The 20,922-nt window shown below is 41.6% G+C and overlaps 1 protein-coding gene across 1 annotated transcript in view; it reads right to left on the bottom strand.

The window, feature by feature from the left end:
- Positions 1–20,032, bottom strand: part of pld2 (phospholipase D2) — a 62,930-nt gene extending 42,898 nt beyond the window's left edge. The window contains exons 1-2 of the mRNA XM_017700368.2: positions 19,805–20,032; positions 648–774 (exon numbers count right to left, since the gene is read on the bottom strand). Coding sequence (XP_017555857.1) covers positions 648–747 — 100 coding nt within the window. The 5' untranslated portion in view covers positions 748–774; positions 19,805–20,032. The remainder of the gene's footprint in view (positions 1–647; positions 775–19,804) is intronic.
- Between the last annotated feature and the right edge of the window lie 890 nt (positions 20,033–20,922).

Raw genomic sequence — 20,922 nt, 5'->3', positions numbered from 1 at the left:
TATTTTTTGTAATATACAACCTCTTTTTTCCAGTTTCCTCACTGTGGCACAGCAGCTTCCAGGTTTTGTTGATATTAAATAGAAGCCTTTCTTTCCTCTGTCCCTGCAAAATGTCCTTGGCTGCCACCCAACCTCAAAGCTTAACAGGCCCACCCTCATGCTTAACGGTTGGCCAAGTGTTATTTTTATCAAACGCTGCTCCTTTGTTTCTTCAAACCCAACTTTGGTGATGGTGTCCAAAGTGTTCATTTTTGTTTCGTGAGACCACAGAACTCTCACAGTGCCCTGTGCTCAGAAACCAACCACTGATGAGTCACAGGATGGAAAACACAAACTCAACACGGCAGCAGTCACTAACTGTACACCAGCAAGGTGGAGCTACAGAGAATTCTACTCTTCCCTATTAGAAACTAAGGTTCTATGCAGGTACCTCTATTGTTTATCAAGGTACATAACTCTGTTCATCATCGTTGACATTCGAAATTTCTTCATTTTTACAGATTTCCATAAGCTGCATGAAGGCTCTCTCACTCTCTAGCACACGCTTTTCTCCCTCCCTCCTTCACGTTAATTCCTGATTTAAGATATTTTCTTAACTTTTGTCTTCAGTGAAGAAATTGCTGAGTGTGTGTGTTTTTTTCTCTCACCGCTGTTGTTTCTGATGGAGTCGAGTTGTTCATCATTCAGACAGGTGTCACACTCCCCAGAGTGAAACCACTGCTCTGTTTTCTCCTCCAGACTCGCCATGACGCTACTGACCGATCACACCTTTACCTGTACACACATATACACACACACATACAAATGACTGTTAATGTTTATCCATACACTTGGAATTTTTTTTTAAAAGTGCTTCTTCATGGAAAACAATTTAATAATACAATTTAATACAGAGGTTTGATGTATTATGTACACACTGTTAAAAGTTTCACTCCTCAGTCCATGTATGGAAACCACAATAGCTGCTGTTTCTAAATTCATTGTTTTTGTAATGTAAAAACTCATAAAAGATCATGATCAAATATTAAAAAACACACACACACACACACACACACACACACACACACACACACACACACACACACACATACACACACACATACACACACACATACACACACACACAGTGTGGTTTTGGTCAGTGCTGGTTTATGAGGAGCCTGGCCACTTCCTATTCCCCCCGTTATATATCATCATATAACAGTACTGCTAATCAGCAGAGAGCGCCCATGAGTGAGTCGTCAATGAATGGCAGTGAATGGAGCTCAACAGCTAAAAACAAAAAGTTAAAATAGTTCCTAATCACTTTCCCAGAATGTTTGTTTTTCCTTTTAGAAAGTAGAAGGATGTATTTCACTAAAAAAAGCAAAAAAAAAATCACCTATATATTCCCTTTTTTCAACAGCAAACAGGTTTTGGGCAGCAGGAGGTGGGCTTTACTGCTAGAGCGTGATGATTGATTGGCGAGCGGAGCAGTTCATTGGCTGTCTACGCTCACTGACGTCATGGACATACAGGAGGTGCCATTTTAAACTCCTATAGCTCGAGTTTAAAAGCTCTTAAAAATATAACAGCAGTATTAAAATGCTTTATGATATTCAGTGTTCACTCGGGGGCGCCCTCTAGTGTTTGAGAAAACTGAAGACATTTCAGAGTGGTAATTCTCCACTCTACCAAGTTTTTGGTGACCAAAGTTTCACCTTTAATAGGCGTGCATGTGTGGAGCTCATTTAAGAGAATTTCAGGACAGCTGATCGCTTTACTTGTATAACCGTGATTGATGTATGCTTTTAGAGGGTATACAGGAACTTTATATTTAAGAACTCTGTTCTTAGCTTTAGAAGGTGGAAATGCTACTCTAAATCTTAGGGTGGACTCTCACTGTTCTTTCAGTGCAAAAAGGAGATACGGGGTCAACTCCTTGCATTTTCCCAGGCCTTAGGTATTATTTGGAACCAACCTTAGTTGTTAGTTGTAACCAATGGATTTTCTTTGTTCTCTGTTAATCAGTGAAGAGTACCATCACCCTACTTGGGGGATATATAACCTTTGTAACTTTGGTCTTTGGAGATCTCTGGGTATTTTCACGAGTTTCTCCGCAGCAGAGAGTTTTAATAAATGTATTAATGCATTAATGGTGACTCTGAGACTTTCCTGTTTCCTGGACATGAACTGCTACTCTGTGGCAGGGAATGAACCCGAGTCTGTGAGCATCCCTATTTTTTTTTTAACAATCTCAGCAGCCTTGTGCTCAGACAGAAGTTCACGACCAAGGCAAAACCTGTAAGCACACAATTTCAATACGATGTTGAAAATGAACACAAAACCTCCTCAACAGTGCAGAAAGATCTGAACCTGTATTGCTAACTTGTCCCTTGCTCTCTTTACTTATCACTTCCGCAGAATCCACAATCAATCAAAAATAGGCTTCTAAGCACATGCTATCCGAATTGAGTGGGCAAGGGCTTAGCTTATGCACAGATCCAAGCTTTGGGATTTGTACACTGTTAGAAATAAAGGCACCATGCAGGTACATGATTCGTTCATCAAGGTACAAACAATGCAATTGCACCCTTAAAAGGTGCAACAGCAGTTTTAAGGTCCAACTGTGTACCTTAAGTAAGTTTTTCCGAGTTTTTATAAACTAATGTTTTAAAACAGAACAATAAAATAAAAAGCCTGGAGTCAGATGAGGTGTATGGATTCAGTACAATTTAGAAAATATAACTTCAATGGATTACGGTAGTTATGTTCCTTGACTGAAGTTACTGAGATGTACCCCTGAGGGTACCACAACAGTGACAAAAAGGGTACTGCCCCAGTGATTGTGTCATATCTTTTCTTTCTGAGAGCGTAAAAAGGTATGTCCAAGAACTGTGTAGTATACAAATGGCCTCAGCCATTCAGTTTCTGGAATTAGAACTATCCTTTTAAAGCTACACTATGTAACATTTGATGATTTGGGGACCTCTCTGGTGGAAATGTGTAATTGCAGGCAAAGTGCAGAAGAACGCTTTGTGATGTGGGTAGTGCTTTGAATCCCTTCCCTGAGTGAATTAATCTGATAAGTGTAAGTTAATAAATAAATAGTGTAAGTTAATAAATAAAGACGTATGACATGGTCCGAAAAACTGGGAAATTCAGCTTTACTTCTCTGATTTTTAAATGATTATTGTATCATATTTTCTTACCTCAGTAATTTAGTTTTAACAAAGAAACTTGGAAGAAACAGTTCTTCTGCCAAACAATGTAGTTAACAGTGTGCTATGGTTTCCCAACACTATAATGGTCAAATATCATTTCATGAGCAGCACAAAGGTTTTTAATAACTGCATTAATACGAATGTGTAGTTGGTCATATGTACACATATGGTCTATTTTACTGCTTCAGTTTTGGTGCTATCACTACTGGGTTTTATAGGGGGGGGTCCTACTGAAAGTCACATGGTCTTCTATCCTTTATATAACAGCTACAGGGTTTGTGTTTGAGGTGTTATGGCTCTGTGAAACTCCTACACTCCTGACTTCGGGTCCTGTGTGTTTCTTGGCTTCCAGGTGCCAAAGAAATCAACCATAAAGAGTGGAGGAGAGAAAGTGGTTTCTGTGGGTGGGAACCAGTATGTGCTAGCAGCTGACCTTAGCTCTGTACACATGGAAGACTTCTCACAAACATTACGGAAGCAGCAGCATGTTGCGTGCTCAATATTTAAAGCTCTGTGGGAATATCTAACTTAATTTAGATCACCAATCAGCCAAGATGTGTTTGGAGCCTGCCGTTAGCTTTTCAGATAGTGAACTGCAAACAGAGCTGTGAAGCTAATGTGGCTAACACACCATGAATGATCATTAGCAGCTTTCACTAAAGGCTGCAGTCACACCAAGTGAAAATTTGCCTTGAGGAAAAAAAGCCAATTCCCTTTAGCAGGAAGGCATGCGAGAACTCAGAAGAGGAATTAGCCTCCAGCAGGTAATGTCACCTCACTTTGAGTTCTTCTAGGCGAATTTCAACCCTGTGAAGCCAACAGAAAACAAGAGGGCAATCAGTAATATATTCTTTCTGAAACCTGCTTTTTATGTCGCTTTTGGTTCACAGGTGCAAATAAACACACTGGTTAACTAGCTAGCGCTAACGCTAACGGTTCACAGAACTACAGATCCTCTAAAACCTCATCACGTCAAGACCACCCATACTCGCCTCATTTTGCTCCCCCTCAGTAAAGAAAATAGCGAGGCGACAGTCCGGTGTGATCACGGCTCTTCAGGCACTAATTTTCCAGCTAAAAGCTATGAGGTAAATTAAAGGGGAATTCCACTCATTTTTTTAAATTTCTGCATAATTCTGTGGTTGAGATGTAAAGAAAGTCTTTCAGGGACATCGGAGTAGTAATACCAACAAAAGCTCCCTAACAGAAAGTTATCCCGTGAAATGGTTGTAAATATGCTGCCTGGTGTCTCATACATTGCTATACGTTAGTTTTATGATGACTAAAACATCATTTTTAATAATCATTTACAGCAGAAAAGCCTGTTGTATGGCAAAACTATTACCCAAAGGTTTTTCCCCCCAGATTTTCTACTATTTTACGATTATCCATAACACATAACAGCTCAGAAGACCCGTGTAGGTTCCCAGGCCATTATGGATAGCAAATTAAATGTCTATATTTGTGTTGTAGACCCCTGGTTACCATCAATACAACTGTAAAAAAATGAGCTTCTCTACTATAAACCATTTGACAGTGAACCCACTCTACGTTTGCTTCCATTTCAAATCATTGAATTGTGAAGAAATTTTGAAAAATCTGGATTTCTGCGTCATGTTATGAGGTAAATAGGCTAGTAACATCAGCTCAAGTGAAAACAGACAATTAGCCTTTGTCTATTTGCCTTAAAGACTTTACACTGACACCTTCCTTGTGCAAGCGGCAGGCCACCAGCCATGGATTTCTGGTCTAGGTCTGGGTTTAATACAGTACAGACACATCACAGTATTATCGGAACAGTATTGATGATTGTTTAGCAGTATTACTTGCATATTGCCTCACAAATTCAAATTTTACTGATTTGCCCGTCTCTACTGTGTAAAAGCCTTCACTGCCTGTACTCCGCTTGGCCATTGGAGGGCAGTGAAAAGCTCCAGCTTCAATTCCATGTTGAACACCACAGCCACGTGAGCAGCTCTCAGCACGTGACGCACCAAAAGCTGACAAAATTCTCCCACTACCCACCCCTACTGCCTCTCTACAGCGTTTCTTCTACAGAAACACTCAGGAAATACCATGTACCAATGACTCACAGCTCATCCTGATACGAGCAGTCACCACTTCAATCCACAAAAACTGAACAACTGGAGCGGTTATTGCAGTGACATAAAGTTGAGAACCACACAGACACACCCTTAGAACCTGTGCAATGCACTGTGTTGTTAAGGGCCAGAACCTTATATTTTTTATCTATGAGGTAGATGTGTGTGGGTTTATGCACCATAACCACAACCAGTTTTCTAGCCATAATTCATTTTCAGATTAAGATTAAGAGACCCTTACTCGTCCCAAAACAGGGAAATTTCACTTCCGCATTTAACCCATTCGTGCAGTGAAACACCACATACACACTAGTGAGCACACACACACACCTAGGGGGCAGTGAGCACTCTTGCCCGGAGCAGTGGGCAGCCCTATTCACAGCACCCAGGGAGCAGTTGGGGGTTAGGTGTCTTGTTCAAGGACACCTCAGTCATGTACTGTCGGCTTTGGAGATCGAACCGGCAAACTTCTGGTCACAGGGCTGGTTCCCTAACCTCCAGCCCACGACTGCCCCAATTTTTTTCTTCTTCTTCCCTTTCCAACCCCTCTTTTTCCCTTAAAATTAAACAGTCTGATTTTGTTACGGTGCTTTTAAGAGTATCCTGCCTTCCACCCAGTGACCGCTGGGATAGGCTCCAGCACCCCAAACCCCCCCCCCCCCCCCCCCAAAAAAAAACAGTTTAAAAACAGTGTTTTTAAACACTGTTCACTCTGTTAGGCATGCCTATTAATCCACCTTGTACATGTAATTTCAGCTCATCTTGCTGCTGCACAGTTTGTGTTGGTCATTCTCTAGCACCTTACTTGTGGTCACAGGATGCTGCCCACAAGACGCTGTTGGATATTTTTGGCTGGTGGACTATTCTTAGTCCAGCAGTGACACAGAGTTGTTTACATACTCCAGCAGCACTGCTGCGTCTGATCCACTCGTACCACTACATCAGTGTCACTGCAGTGCTGAGAATGATCCACCACTCAAACAGTACCTGCTCTGTGAGGGTCCATGGGAGTTCTGACCACTGAAGAGCAGGTTGAAAGGGGGTGAACAGTAAAACAGACTACAGACTGAATTACAAGGTTGGTAAACAGTCAAAATATGGATATTGCTATATACATGCTACACTTCTGTGCATTAAAATGACATCACTTGAAATTAAGTCTGCTGTAAAACTGCAGCAGCACCAGCCAATCAAATTGTAGGTTACTACTGCCAAGAAAATAAGCAGGGCACGATTTAAGGGGAATGCAAAAAGGATATGCCCATTAAATAAATAAATAAAAATAAAAAAAAATCCCTTCAGATTTACTTACATGTTCTAACTCTGTCCACATTTGAGATTTACTGGACAAATTGCCTTGGATGTATTTGGATTCCCCTTTATTTTCACCCAGCTGTTTTAACCTTCCATCCCCAATATTATTTTTTTCATAATTCAACCTCTACACATACCCATCAGCAGGGCCGAGTTTCAGTGCGGGATTACTGGTGTAATCGATTCCTGCTAATGTAACACTTACGATGCGGGAAGTTCCCACAGATGTTTACAGCGATGTTCAATAACGTTCAGCCAACGTTTGCACAAGTGTGGCATGCGGGATGACTGGCCAAATGGCCTGACTTCTGGACAAACACCACGCTCTCTCCCTTTATCTACGAGCCTGCGAGCGCCCCCTGCTGTTGCAGTCCCTCTCGCTAACATTTACAGGCAGGTTTCAATGACGTGGACTTGAAGGCCTGCAAACATTGACCGCTGGCTAAAACGTAAATCTTCATCCTTTGAAGTGGAACTCGCTCCGAAAACCCGCCGGCTAGCGCCAAGGGCTTACAATTCCAACGTTTACAATTCCAATCCTCAGGATCCTCAGTCAGGTAAAAGTAACACTAGCAAGGTGAAGCAGCAATCCAGAGACAAGTTTCAGACTAACTGGCTCAGAACACATCCTTGTCTCGAACTGAACAACAGTGAAATGTAAAATATACAGTGTTGCTCCTTTCACCTGCCGATTCTACAAAACCACCAACTTGAAGGTGCCACTCAGATGTTCCTCACACCGCAGCCTTGAAAAGAAAGCATGAGGCAGATTAGGGAAAGAATGTGATGGCTAAAGCTACTGAAGGTGCACAGAGTCTGAGGAAGAACACGCACGCATGTGTGTGTATGTGTTTGTACTTGTGTGCGTCTAGGGATCAAGAGCCGGTGACTCATGTGCACACGCCCCTGTGTGCGTGGTGTGTAATAACACACGGCTGGGTCTCCAAACCTATGCAAAGGCACAGGATCCACCCAAGGTGTGAACAGCAGGATGATGACACACAACAATGACTACTTACTTCTTTCCACTGAGGCCTTATTGGAGCTGGACTAGTTTGACCTGGGGAGGTGCTGTAATCTGAGTGTCTGATGATGAGATCTGTGATTTGAATCCAGAATAAATGTCCAATGCCTTTGGCTTTTACAAGTCTGCTGGGTAATAATTCCAGAGAAAATTATCTTCGCTAATTTTACCAAACCTGAAGCTTCTCAGTGATATCAGTGCTGTTTAAATCGACATCACAGTAATCACAAATCCCCACAAGACAACACTACCCAAGTTTTTAATGACCAAACGACAAGTTGAATGCTAAAATGAAAGTTTATTATCCTCAAGTTCAACACAGCACGGCTGAATAATTTTTGTTGAAGGCCTAATTAGAAAACCAATTAAAGTGAAACATCTTGAAGGCACGTCTCACAGGGAAACGTGATGGTCTGCCTTGCTGGGCCTATCTTAAGCTGAATGAGCCCATTTTACTAGCCAAATGCCGTTCTATGTGGTATTAACTGGGAGTTAGTTCTGGGTGTGTGTTTGCTAGGACCCGTTTAATTTCAATCTTAAAGCGGACGTGAACGTCTGGGTAAGACTTTGAGATCCATTTTGGGGAAAGTACCCCAGTTAGTCCCTAACCAATGGCATTGCCTGCCCACCTCTGGTAAAATTAATCCAGCTTGAAAAACTACATTCAATTAGCTTTAAGGAGCTTGGTATAAAATCATATTTATAAAACTGTTATAAAATGGTCCCAAAACCACTTTAGCTAAGCTGCAATCAAAACCATTTTAATATACTTTCATCATAGCTGAATTCTGTATTAATGTCCGGTTGTGTTGTACACATGGACTGCAGGCCAAAACACTATTTAACACCCTCTACTTAAGAACCCAGTTTGTTTAAAGTCATTTTCATAATAACTACAATTAGGCCGATTAACTCAACGGAGAGCAGGTTCATTTATATATGGATGTGTTACTGAAGGAGTCACTGTACAACTGCAAAATACAAGATCCCTCATCTAAATGTCTTACATGCTTCACATGTCTGGTTTTAGTTACATCTGCCATTAGTGGTGTTAAGCCTAATGTGGGAAAACAGATGTACTGTATCCTCTAGCATGCATTTTTATGACGGCTAGATAAACATTAATGGTCACATAATGTAAAATCAAGATAATAAGTGATAAGTGATACTTTTCTTTTTAATCCCACAAACAGGGAAATGCCACCTCGCATTTAACCCATCCATGAAGTGAAACACCACATACACACTAGTGAATACACACACACACACTAGGGGCACACTGAGCACACGTGCCCAGAGGGGTGGGCAATTGGGAGTTAGGTGTCTTGCTCAAGGATTCCTCAATCATGGACTGTTGGCACTGGGGATCGAACCGGCAACCTTCGGGTCACAGGGCCAAATAAACAATGTTTATGTTGACTGTCATGTGTTTGATCTGCAGTCTCTTTGCTGAAGGAGATTTTATCACTGCCTGTAAACATCAGATAAATGTAAATTTAAATGTGAAATCTCTCAGACACGTCTTATTTAAATTTAGCTGGAAACCAACACGCATTACAAATATAGCACCATGTCAATCATACTGTTAAATAATGAACAACATGCAGGAAAGTTTGAAGACTGCGACAAAATAAAGTTGGCAAAAATCAAGTCAAGGAAGTTATGGCCATTTTATCTCAGCTTCCATCTCAGTATTATACCTCCACCTCATTATCATATCTCAAAATACACTGACTGGCCACTTTACTTTGTTGTACTTTGTAGTTCTACAATACAATTTATTTTTACTGCATTCTTTGTTAGTCCCTTTCACTCTATTCTTCTATGGATAGGACCCCCACAGAGCAGGCATTATTAGGGTGGTGGATCATTCTCAGCACTGCAGTGACACTGATGTGGTGGTGATGTGATAGTGTGTGTTGCACGGGTACGAGTGGATCAGACACAGCTGTGCTGCTGGAGTTTTTAAACACCTCAGTGTCACTGCTGGACTGAGAATAGTCCACCAACTAAAAATATCCAGTCAACAGCGTCCTGCGGGCAGAATCATGTATCGACTGATGAAGGACAAGAGGACGACCAACACAAACTGTGCAGCAGTAGATGAGCCATCATCTCTGACTTTACATTCTTGGTCCAAAAGCAGCTAGAAACAAACTGTCTAACTTACCTGTTAAACTTAACAATTTCTCAGTTGCATCAGGCTAAAAATCTTGGTGTCTTGATGGACCCTGATCTGTCCTTCAATGCACATATAACTACTATCACTAGAACAGCCTTCCTGCATCTCCGCAATATCGCTAAATTAAGAAATGCATTATCTCTACAGGACGCAGAAAAACTAGTCCATGCTTTTATCACTTCAAGGCTAGATTAATGTAATGCCCTGCTGTCTGGATGTCCCAGCAAAAGCCTCAACAAGCTTCAGTTAGTCCAGAACGCTGCGGCCAGAGTCTCACAAGAACCAGAAAGTGCGACCATATCAGCCAACCCTGCATATCAGCCAACCCATAAAATTCTATTATTGGCTTATAAAGCTCTAAACGGACTCGCCCCTCAGTACCTGAGTGAACTTCTCTCCTACTATGAACCATCACGCCTACTTAGATCACAAGGTGCTGGCTTACTACTGGTACCTAGAATTAATAAGGTTAGATCGCGGGGAGAGCTTTCTCATACAAAGCCCCCCAGCTCTGGAATAATCTTCTTGTTAATGTTCAGGACTCAGACACAGCCTCACTCTTTAAGTCTAGGCTAAACATTTACTTGTACAGTCAAGACTTTGGTGATTAGTCTTCCCTGTCAGATCTAGACCTGCCGGAGTCTCTGCTGCTCTGTTATACTGTAATCTGTGGTCAGCCACTCTTCACAAGAACTGACTCTGTGTTTTCTTCTTTCTTTGCCGAGTTGAACAGCTGCCCATCCTGTGCGTCTGATGCTGTTGGCCCTTCTGCCCTGATCGAGTGACACTGCTCACCAGCCATCGGCTTGACCACCGCTTTTGCTGCTGCTGCATAATCATAAACTAATCAAATTAGCCACTGCTTTCTTTTATTTCCCCCACTTTGTTCTATAAAACTTCATAGTAACAATGTTTGCTATCCGGTGTCGACCATAGGAGGATGGGTTCCCCTTCTGAGTCTTGGTTCCTCTCAAGGTTTCTTCCTCTTTTAGGGAGTTTTTCCTTGCTGCTGGCTTGCTCATGGGGGCTCGGACCCGGATTTTGCTTTTCTTTCTTTGTGTAATACTGATTGATCTGTGAAGCTGCTTTGTGACAACACCTGCTGTAAAAAGCGCTGTATAAATAAACTTTGCTTGCTTGCTACTTTACATCTACAAGGTGGACTGACTAAGTAGGAATGTCTAATAGAGTGGACAGTGAATGTTTAAAAACTCCAGCCAAACTGCCGTGTCTGATCCACTCCTACCAGCGTAACACACATCAACACGCCACAACCACTTCTGAGTCACTGCAGTACTGAGAATGACCCACGACCCAAATAATACCTGTTCTGTGGTGGTCCTGTGGGGGGCCTGACCATTGACAAACAAGGTAAAAGGAGGTCAACAAAGTAAGCAGAGAAACATGGATTTCCCCCCCATTGACTGAATGCCATTGCCTGCCATTCACAAGCTTGGTAAGTTTTATTTGGGACACAGAACAGTGCAATCCCTGCAGCTGCACCTCTAACCACCCCTGTGAGAACATCACTGTAAAGTACGGCCTCTTGTGGCTTTTATTGCTTGTACGCTTTTGTTTAACCCAAATGGGGCTGGACAGCTGAGACAGTTTGCCTCTTTTCTTTTGCCCTTGATCTATGAGGCCAACAAGCAATGGAACAAATATATGCTAATTAGCATTAACATAATACAATCATCACATTTGCCTCAAGCGGTGTCGAATTCCTTATGTGGTTTCTGACACGGCATTATGTACTGTTTGACCTGACCTGGCATTATGTGCATTTCTATTGTGCATTTCTAGTGTATTTCTATTGTATAGTTGTGTGGGTTCGTGAACTACCAGACAATTATGGCAGATTGGATTCCAAGAACTCACAACTCCAAACAGAAAGTCATTGAGGGCGTGTTTCTGTGCGTGTACCAGCTGCACGGGTCAGCTGTGCCTGCCGTCGTCAAGGTAGCCAGGTTTCAGGTGTAAACACTGTACAGCAGGAAATGAGAAAGGTGGGAGCTTATTACAGGCATCACGTCACCTTGGGAGATTCTCACAGAAAACTGGCAGCATCTGAAGGCTGAATCCAATGAGTGTTAAGCAATAAGAAGTGATAACACACACCAGCAAGTGCTAATCATCACATACTTGCCTCAAACCATGTGAAGTAACCTCAAGCCAGACTGGCCTATGTGGTTTCTGACTAACCGTACATCACACAGCCGAAAACTGCAGTAGCAGCAGTTGCAAGTCGTCAGAGAAGGCCTTGTGATTTCTATAATTAAATAAGCCTTTACTTTTTAGTATTGATTTTTACTTAACAGAATGCTCATTCTTTTGTTTTATTCTGCAAGTGTTCCAGTACTACACTTATGCCATTGTTAAGTTCTATATCTAAACAAAAGATCCGTCCAATGGAAAATTAGGTTTCTAGGTAGATACAGCCAGGTGAGCTCTCCTTACGCATCACGTTAAGCACCGACATAATTAGGAACTAAAATCAACCAATCATGTTTCAGATTTACAATGAGTGAGACCAATTTTGTGACAACAAACATCCCTCCAGGTCAGTATTTCTCAACCCTGGACCTAGCGGCCCACCGCAACTATACATTTTAGTGCTTTTCCTGATTAACCACACCCACTTTTATTAAAAAAAGGGGGGTTAATGAGTGGATTAGTTGGATCAGGTGTGTTGGGAGCAGGTAAAAAGTGCAGGGCAGTGGGCCTCCAGGACCAGGATTGAATGGCAGTTCTACATCAGGGCTCTTTATTGAGTCACTGTAAAACACACAAGGAAAAATGTGTGTCAATACACTTTAAACACAGAATCTTTTACATGCTTTAAATGCCCACATTTAGAGATGGTTAAAAAAATATTCTATTCGTGCTAACATACTGCTGGAATGCCATAGGAGCACTAGCAGAACTTTATCACAGAGGTGCTTTTAGCTAAGATTTGACATGGAAGGCCTTGGTCCAAGTCATATTTTTGATACCAGGTAGCAGTCAACTTCAAGCCTGAATCGTGTCTGTGTCAAGTATGATGTTTACTTTCTGCAGGTTACCGCAAGCAGCACACCATACAAAGCATTTACAAAATACAGTCTCAGCACATTGTGCATATGTGAGTCACAACTGGTTGAAAACTATGGAAACCCACTCCTACCAAGTAGAACAAAAAGAAAAAATAAATCGCCTTTTTTCATGTTTTGTCAGGAACATGAGGATTAGAGAACTGGGTCAACTCAAGAAACAAAGGAAAAAACGAAGGCACCTTTTTTCTATTACATGGTTTTGTTATTACATCACTGTCCTGCCTTTTCGAACTTGATTACTATTACTGACGGTGCAGCGGGTAGCACTGTCGCCTCACAGCAAGAAGAGCTGGGAATTGGGGGACAAGGGTCCTTTCTGTGTGGAGTTTGCATGTGCTCACCGTGGCTGTCTGGGTTTCATCCCAAAGACATGCTAAACTGCCCCTAGGCAGTGTCTGCCCTGTGATGGACTGGGGACCTGTGCAGGGTGCATCCTGCCTTCCACCCAATGCTTGCTGAGATAGGCTCCTGCGACCCGGGAGGATAAGCGGCTTAGAAGGTGTGTGAGGGAGTTCAGAGTTAAAGAAGGTCATTTGCTTTGGATATATTCCAGACTATGAACTCTGTGCATTCATACTGGATTAAAATCACAGATTACAGCACTTCTAAAACTAGAACATGTGTCACTATTTGGAGATCCTCTACCTGGCGGGCAAGACTAACTGGGAACTATAAATAAATAATAATAAAAAAATGCAGACCAAATAAAAAATATCAGTTACTGTAGTATTAAAAAACCCACTAGCATTTCTGACCTAAACTGTGTGGCTGCATCAGTGAGAGGAAGAGAAAGGAAAGGGCGAGAGAGGAAGGGAATCAGGGTAGGTGAGAGACAGAAAAACAGGCTACGAGAGTAAAATCAACCACACACTGATTTGCGATCGTTACGCCGCCCTCCTCCGCGCTGCTGCGGATGTTAAACCCTGTTTGCATGTAGGTAACCGCTGAATGCAATCACTATGGCAACTGTTTTGTCTATATGAATACCTGAGCTTTAAATGACCACATCCTCACTTTATCTGCCATTACCTTAGAACAATATTTGCTTTGATAACATCAGAGTGAAGCATTGCTGCGGCCGGTGTGTTCATATTCCCACACGTCGGTGCAGGTGAAACTGTAGTAAACCAGCATTTCACAACATTCAAGTCACCAACAACCCGGATTTGCTAATTTTAGTGTTTTTCCTGTTTACAACTCATGTATCACTTCCTTATCAACTCGACAGGCCATGATCGCCTTCTTCATGAGGTTAAAAGAATGTTCCAGTGTTTTTAACCTAATCTCAGTCTGTCGCATCTGAACAATGCGGATGACCTCAAACACTGATTAGCTTGAAACTTGCTTATAATAATGGGCAGTATGTAAACTAAGCTTATGTAAACTAAGCTGCTGAGCTCACAAAAAACTATATATTTACATACTCACCTATGCAGCCTACAGCTGATGTTATAAGTATGTCAGCTACTTTTTAATACAGGACAGCCAATCAAAAGTTCGTTTATATACATCATTCTTAAAGGCACTGTAACAAGAACAGCCTGTTTAATTTTAAGGGACAAACAGTGAATCGGAAAATGGTCACATATAAATGAATGACTGTTGTCAACACATAAAACCACACAAAAGTAATAATTCAACTTCAGGGGGGAAAAAAAATAAATAAATAAATCAAGGAAAATGTAGGATATGGGCCCTTTAAACACATGACTATTCATTACAACTGTACAACTACAATCGTTACAGAACAAATTGTCAATTAAAACTAATTATTCTCTCTGGAAATCTGAAAATGGAAAAATGAATTAAATTTAGTTACATATATGTTAAACACGCTCATAAACCACATGTAACACATAAGTGTGTGTCCCATAAAGTTCAGTTTAGCAGAGTGTAAACTGTTTAGTATGAAATATTCCATTAGAGCTGCACTACATACCAAAAAAAAAAACGCACAACACTAAAATATGGTGTGCTATAGCCAGAAATAACCATTTAAAGATCGGTGGCATCATCTCATCGTGTCTTTCCGTATTAACATCACATACAGACTCAAAAAAGTAGGCCCGGCTCAATGTTTAGGTCTCATACTGATGAAGAAATAATGACAATAGTAAATAATCTAGTCACATCCTCAGAAGAGACACCCTACACTAAGTTTTGACCGAGTTATTTTTGAGATTCACATGCTCAGGCAAGGAGATTGAAGCACAACCAAAGCTACAAAATATCCTTTGCGTGCAATTACACATTTCCACCAGAGAGGTCTCCAAATCCCCGAAACTTACACAGTACAGCTCTAAAATAGGCTGCTCTGAAAAACTAACATCTTTAGGTCCTCCAGGAACAGACTTGGAAAACAATCCAACCTTTGAGTGGCAACATTTGGACATGTTCTTTAGCATGACAGCTGTAAACAATCAGAATCAAGGACTCCTGGGAAAAATATCCATGGACATCAACAGCTACTGTGTGCTGTATTTTGTATGAAACTGTTGGAGATGGAGAGGCCGTCTATGACTCATACATGAACGTGTCAGCGAGTTTACTTGGTGATCCTCGTACACAGAAAGACGCTCCTGAGGAAGTACAAACCTCTGTCGTCACCCATTTTCTAATCTCACGCCACGATCTTAACCAGGCACTTATAGCCCTCCAGCCCTTATCCAGGAGGCACGTCACGTGGACCCTGCCAAAGCTTCTGATGCAGAAGATTCAATGAGTCCTACATGGGAACTCATTACAGCAAGGGTCACTGAGCAGAGAGGGTATGATTAACATTCTTGCTAGCCCAGATAACAGGAAAGAAATCTCCTCTTTGTCTGGTTTTCATCTAATAGACAAAGTAACATTCAGTTTGTTATAATCAACTGAATGTATAACTAATATATAGCTGAATGTTCTGAGATATATATATACACACACACACACACACACACACGGTGTGGTTTACAACTCCACCAGCACTGCTGTGAATGATCCACCACCAAAAAAGTACCTGCTCTGTGAGGGTCCATGGGGGTCCTAGCCACTGAAGAACAGGGTAAAAGGGGTCTAACAAAGTATCAGAGAATCAGATGGACTACAGTCTGTAAAAGTGCAGCTATACAGTAAGTGGAGCTGATAAAATGGACAGTGAGCGTAGAAACGAGGAGGTCGTAATGTTATGTCTGATCAGCATGTATATATATAGATATGCTTTTTTTCCCTTTTCTTTTCCTCAAGTAAAAACATTTTAGGCTACATTGAGACTGCAGGCAAGTCTGATTTGTTTCCCCAAATCAGATCTTCTGAGTTGATGTCCACATTCCACAGAATTTGTGTGTCCTGACATCACCAACCAATCTGCACGGGCTGCTGTGGTAACAATGTAGGCGTCAGTAACTATGTAGCTACGCTGGTGACTTTTTCAGTAGTATCGTCTTACACACAGCCTACATTATTCCTGCAATTTACATTTGGTAGAGTTTAATGCACCAAAAGCAATCACAGGCCATTTGACATGACCATTATCCTACCTCTCTTTCTCTTTATCCCTTACAATTACACACGCTTTTGTGTGTGTGTGGAACTGTGTGCTAATGCTGAGGTGTGTTTGTCTCCTCCCTCACCCAATGTATTCTGTTTCTCTGTAGTTTTCCATTATTCCTGTCTTCCTGTCCTGTCTACCCCCCTTGTCATATTGTATGTGCTCGGATGGGTTGATCAAAATTTCGCTGGTTACTCTGGTGACTATGTGACAATAAAGGCTTTCATTCATTCATTCATTCATTCTTTACTACCGTGTCATTAAGACTCGTACATGTAAATGATCTTTGTTCTGATTGGCTCATTTAGTCTGAGCTGAAACACTCATGCTGTGTTTGAGTGATGTCGGAAACCGGGAAATACACTTGAATGGCTGACAAAGTCTTACAGATGATGCATGAGTTTAAACTGAAAACATGTTCCTGATGTGCTCTATTAAATCTATAAATGTATCTATAAATCTATATATAAATCTATAAATGTACTATTAAACACAGCGAGGAAACAGAAGGAGAAGTATTCTCCAGATCTCCATGCTTTTTCCATGTGGTGGGCGTACCTACATCATGCAGTTTAGTGGTTTTTACCTGTTAGTTAACCATCTGGTACGCACAACCTTCCGATGAGCACCTGAGCACAGCTGCAGTGTGAATGGGTGGGGCTAAGCTGCTGTAACCCGAATAGGTGGATATGTATAAATTTGTTTTCTTAGCATCACAGAACTCAAAATGTTTCAAAAGGTTTTGTTTCCCAATACAGACTGTACAGGCCCGGGAGGGAGCGTTTTATTTTAAAAAAGCCAAATTCTTTCTCTATGACGCGAGTCCTTTAAAATGTCCTCAAAACTTGTTTAAATTAAAATATTATAATAGCAGATGTTTTTTTTTTTATATTAAAGCTACACGCATTATAATTTCCGAACAGGCGCGTTTGTTCAACACAAGTTCTGTTTTGTTTTCTTAGTTCTCCAATCACTGCTTAGCAACCGTTGCTATCTGTCATGAGCCATGAGCAGTGCTATGTCCTGATGTTGACACTGTGGACAAAGCATGTTTTGAACTAAAGAAAATGTACTCTGAACCCACCGCCCCGCCCCCTGCCCCCCACCCCACACACACACACACACACACACACACACACACACACACACACACACACACACAAACTTTTTTCTTTCGCCTGCTCATGTACAACGAATAGCTTGTCTGAAGTTGCTCTGCGGCTGGGGCCACACCTGTGACGATGGCTTTATGACATCAAAACAAACACAAAAGGTGGCAGAAGGCGAAAGGGCTGCACGGCTGCTGACAGGAAGAGACGTCACGTTGTGATAGAAATAGACAGTCAGATATTTAAAGGGAGGGAAAACAGCACTTCAAATGTGGATAAACGCAAGTTGAGGCCTTAACAGGTGAGTTCACTATTATAAAGTCTGATTACGATGATGAGTTTAAAAATCCCACCAGCGTAGTGACACTTTCCTCTAAACGTGAAACCATTTCAATACAGTATCACAAAAAAAACTAAATAAAGTAAACTGGACTATTAGTGGACAATCCCTCATCAACTTTTTGGTTTGGCCCACTTATTCTTAGCCAGGCTATCGTGCGCACTTAAACACAGTTTGTGGTCAATTCATTCATTCATTCAGACTTCACTAAACTTTTTCCATTTTTGACATTTTCCATTTTCTGACATTTGAATATTTGAAAATGCCTGTTGTCCTTTACATTTTGTGCAACATTTATGATGAACGAACCAAAAGAAGTGGCTCAAAATTACTTGGGGGGGTAAGTCTGGTTCCATTCCCTTACATTAAAAGTAAAGTAGTAGTTTTCCTGCAAAGGTATCATTTTGAAGATGGGAGGTTTTGTTCTGACAACCTTGTTTTTTTTAGCCTTACGATGTTTGAGAGTGTTTATGTACCAAAATTGGTCATAATCAATTCCACATGAAACACTCCTTATAACTTCAGCATCAGTGGGCGGAGCTAAACTGCTGTAGGTTGAACAGAGAGGTATATATGTAAATACACTGTTTTTCATGACATCACAAAACAACAAGAAAACCAAAAAAAAAAAACAAACAAAAAGGGGCTGTTTTTGCATTTGGCAGCTTCATTTCAATAGAGAGACGGTTTGGCCTGGAATAGGTTCACAACATTTACATAGAAAGGAAAGTGAGGAAAATTGAGTTTTAAATGATATGGGGCCTTTAGTGACCGAGTCAAACAGCACATATTTTGCACATATTTGTCCACATTAGTGAGATGCTGATATTTCAGTCGTGCAGGGAGAAATGCTATAACGTGTTAAGGGAGGCACTTCAGGCTCTGCATTGGTAAAACGAGTGCTAGTCTGAGCCGTACCAGACTCTGTAAGATAGTCTATAAGAGTTCTGCAGAATGAAGAGATTCACACATAAAATACCAAAAATCAGACGTCAGAATCAAAAACTATACCAAAACTAAAATTGTGCCTCATTACAGCCCTAAATTCCCCACATTTCTCAATTTCATCTGCTTAAATGCACTTCTCACTTTCATCTAGACAGCAGATCTAAAGCCAGACTACACCGCCTCACATGGCTGAACTCTTCTGTGTCTGACTCATCTAACTCCAGTCTTCTGAGCAAACTCCCAGCTTTATTTAACACAGCGCTCTCTTACAAATCTGAGAAGTCTTTCAGTGCAGATGGGTGGGGATCATGGGTGGGGATCACGGGTGGGGATCTCAGTCCTGGAGGGTCGGAATCTGGCGCAGTTCGGTGATTTTCATGCTCAGGCACACAACTCATCAGTTAATTGTTCGGTTCCGATGGTGCGTTATAGCTGAGAATCACCAAACTGAGCTGGACTCCGGCCCTCGGTTCCTCATTCCTGGTGCAGAAAGAGAACTTAGTCTTTCCTTTTTTCTCTCTCCAGAACATCTTACAGCTCTCCTTTTCTCCCAAGACAAGTTTAGGATGAGGAACTCAAACTTGTGCATTAGCACAGTGCTGAGATCTTTGTTTTCTGTAAAAATAAGGACTGGTGAAAGACATTTTATTTAAGACCACCCTTCTTTTCCTCCTCCTCCTCCTCCACCCTTTCCCTAACTCTCCAAACTCCAACCCTCCCAAGTTGGAGTTTCTGATTGCCACGACACGCACAGATCAGGATCAAGAAAAACAGAGAGAGAGAGTCGGAGATCATCTGGTTCTTCTCCAAAGCACAGGCAGCGTTACTGAAAGCAGCTGGGTTCATCTGTAAGTTCTCTGGTGTTTGGTTCCGTCCAGGCTCGGTTACTCGGTTACTGTTACAGCTGCTGCTGCTGCAGAGCGAAAAGAACTTCCTCTCCTTCACAAGATCATCTACTCACCACCTCCAAGAAACCCGCTGAGACTGAACAACAATCCGATGTGTTAAAGATCAGCCGCCTACATGATGATCTCCACCGACTGTCCAAACTTTAGAGACACTCTGCGTCCATCCACACACCCAAAGCACTCGTGTAACGCTCTACGTAGGCAGTGTCCTACAGGTCCAACTTACCGTAAACTCTCGAGTAGCGGCTGCTTTCACGCCAACGTCAACATGAAACACTACGGATCATGAGATAATATTGATGATTTAAGCATCTCAGTGAAGGAACTCAGATCTAATCGCTTCACAGACGGTAATTTTACCTTCTAAAAGGCGTAAGATGACCTCAGCATTCTTAATAGGAGACTTTTCACAAATGCAGGCCATTATTTTCAACGAAATAAATCCAAATTGGCGACTTCATAAGAAAACTCTAAAGCGTCAGCTGCTCTTAAAATTATCTTAAAATTCAATGGAAAGGGGAGAAATAGATGGTCCAAAATTACTGTATACATAGTACAAATGCTTCTGCTCTCTGTGCAGTAAAACCTTTAAACAGTACACTTTGTCCCATAGGATCCTGTCACATGTTTAGTTTTATGGCTGTATTAAACAGCCCGTGTTTACCGTAAAAACTATAATAGCACACCCGCGAACTCTTCTACATGCCGTGTTTACCGTAAACCTTCGTGTTGCAGGTCCGTCTTGTGTCGTGCGGCTCTGCACTGGGAAAATGTCTGCAGAGCCTGACACTCATACACGTACACGTAACTCGATGCTGTAGTCAGAAGTACAGGTAAAATTCCTCAGCTCTCATAAACACACATAGTGTGAGCTTTGCTTCAGAAACCCCGCAAATGTCTCACGTTTTCTTTTTCACTGGCCCGGTGGCCGCATCTCTACCGTAATCCGCGTAGCAGCGGCGCAAACCCAACTCTGCAGTGTACAATTTGGAGCGTCATGCTCAGCCCAGTTAATCTTAGCTATTTATTCCCACTGTTGCACAGATTTCTTTAATATAATATTTTGCATTGTACTTTTTTAAAAAATAGTGAAACTTAAGTCTCCCAAAGCATAATCCAAACAGAAAAGATACACACATATTTTTCTATGTGAGATGCCTTTGTGTTATTT

Source organism: Pygocentrus nattereri, chromosome 23, assembly GCF_015220715.1.
Source record: "Pygocentrus nattereri isolate fPygNat1 chromosome 23, fPygNat1.pri, whole genome shotgun sequence".
Taxonomy (NCBI): domain Eukaryota; kingdom Metazoa; phylum Chordata; class Actinopteri; order Characiformes; family Serrasalmidae; genus Pygocentrus; species Pygocentrus nattereri.
The sequence above is the reverse complement of the archived record's forward strand: the minus strand, read 5'-3'. Positions and strand labels throughout refer to the sequence as shown.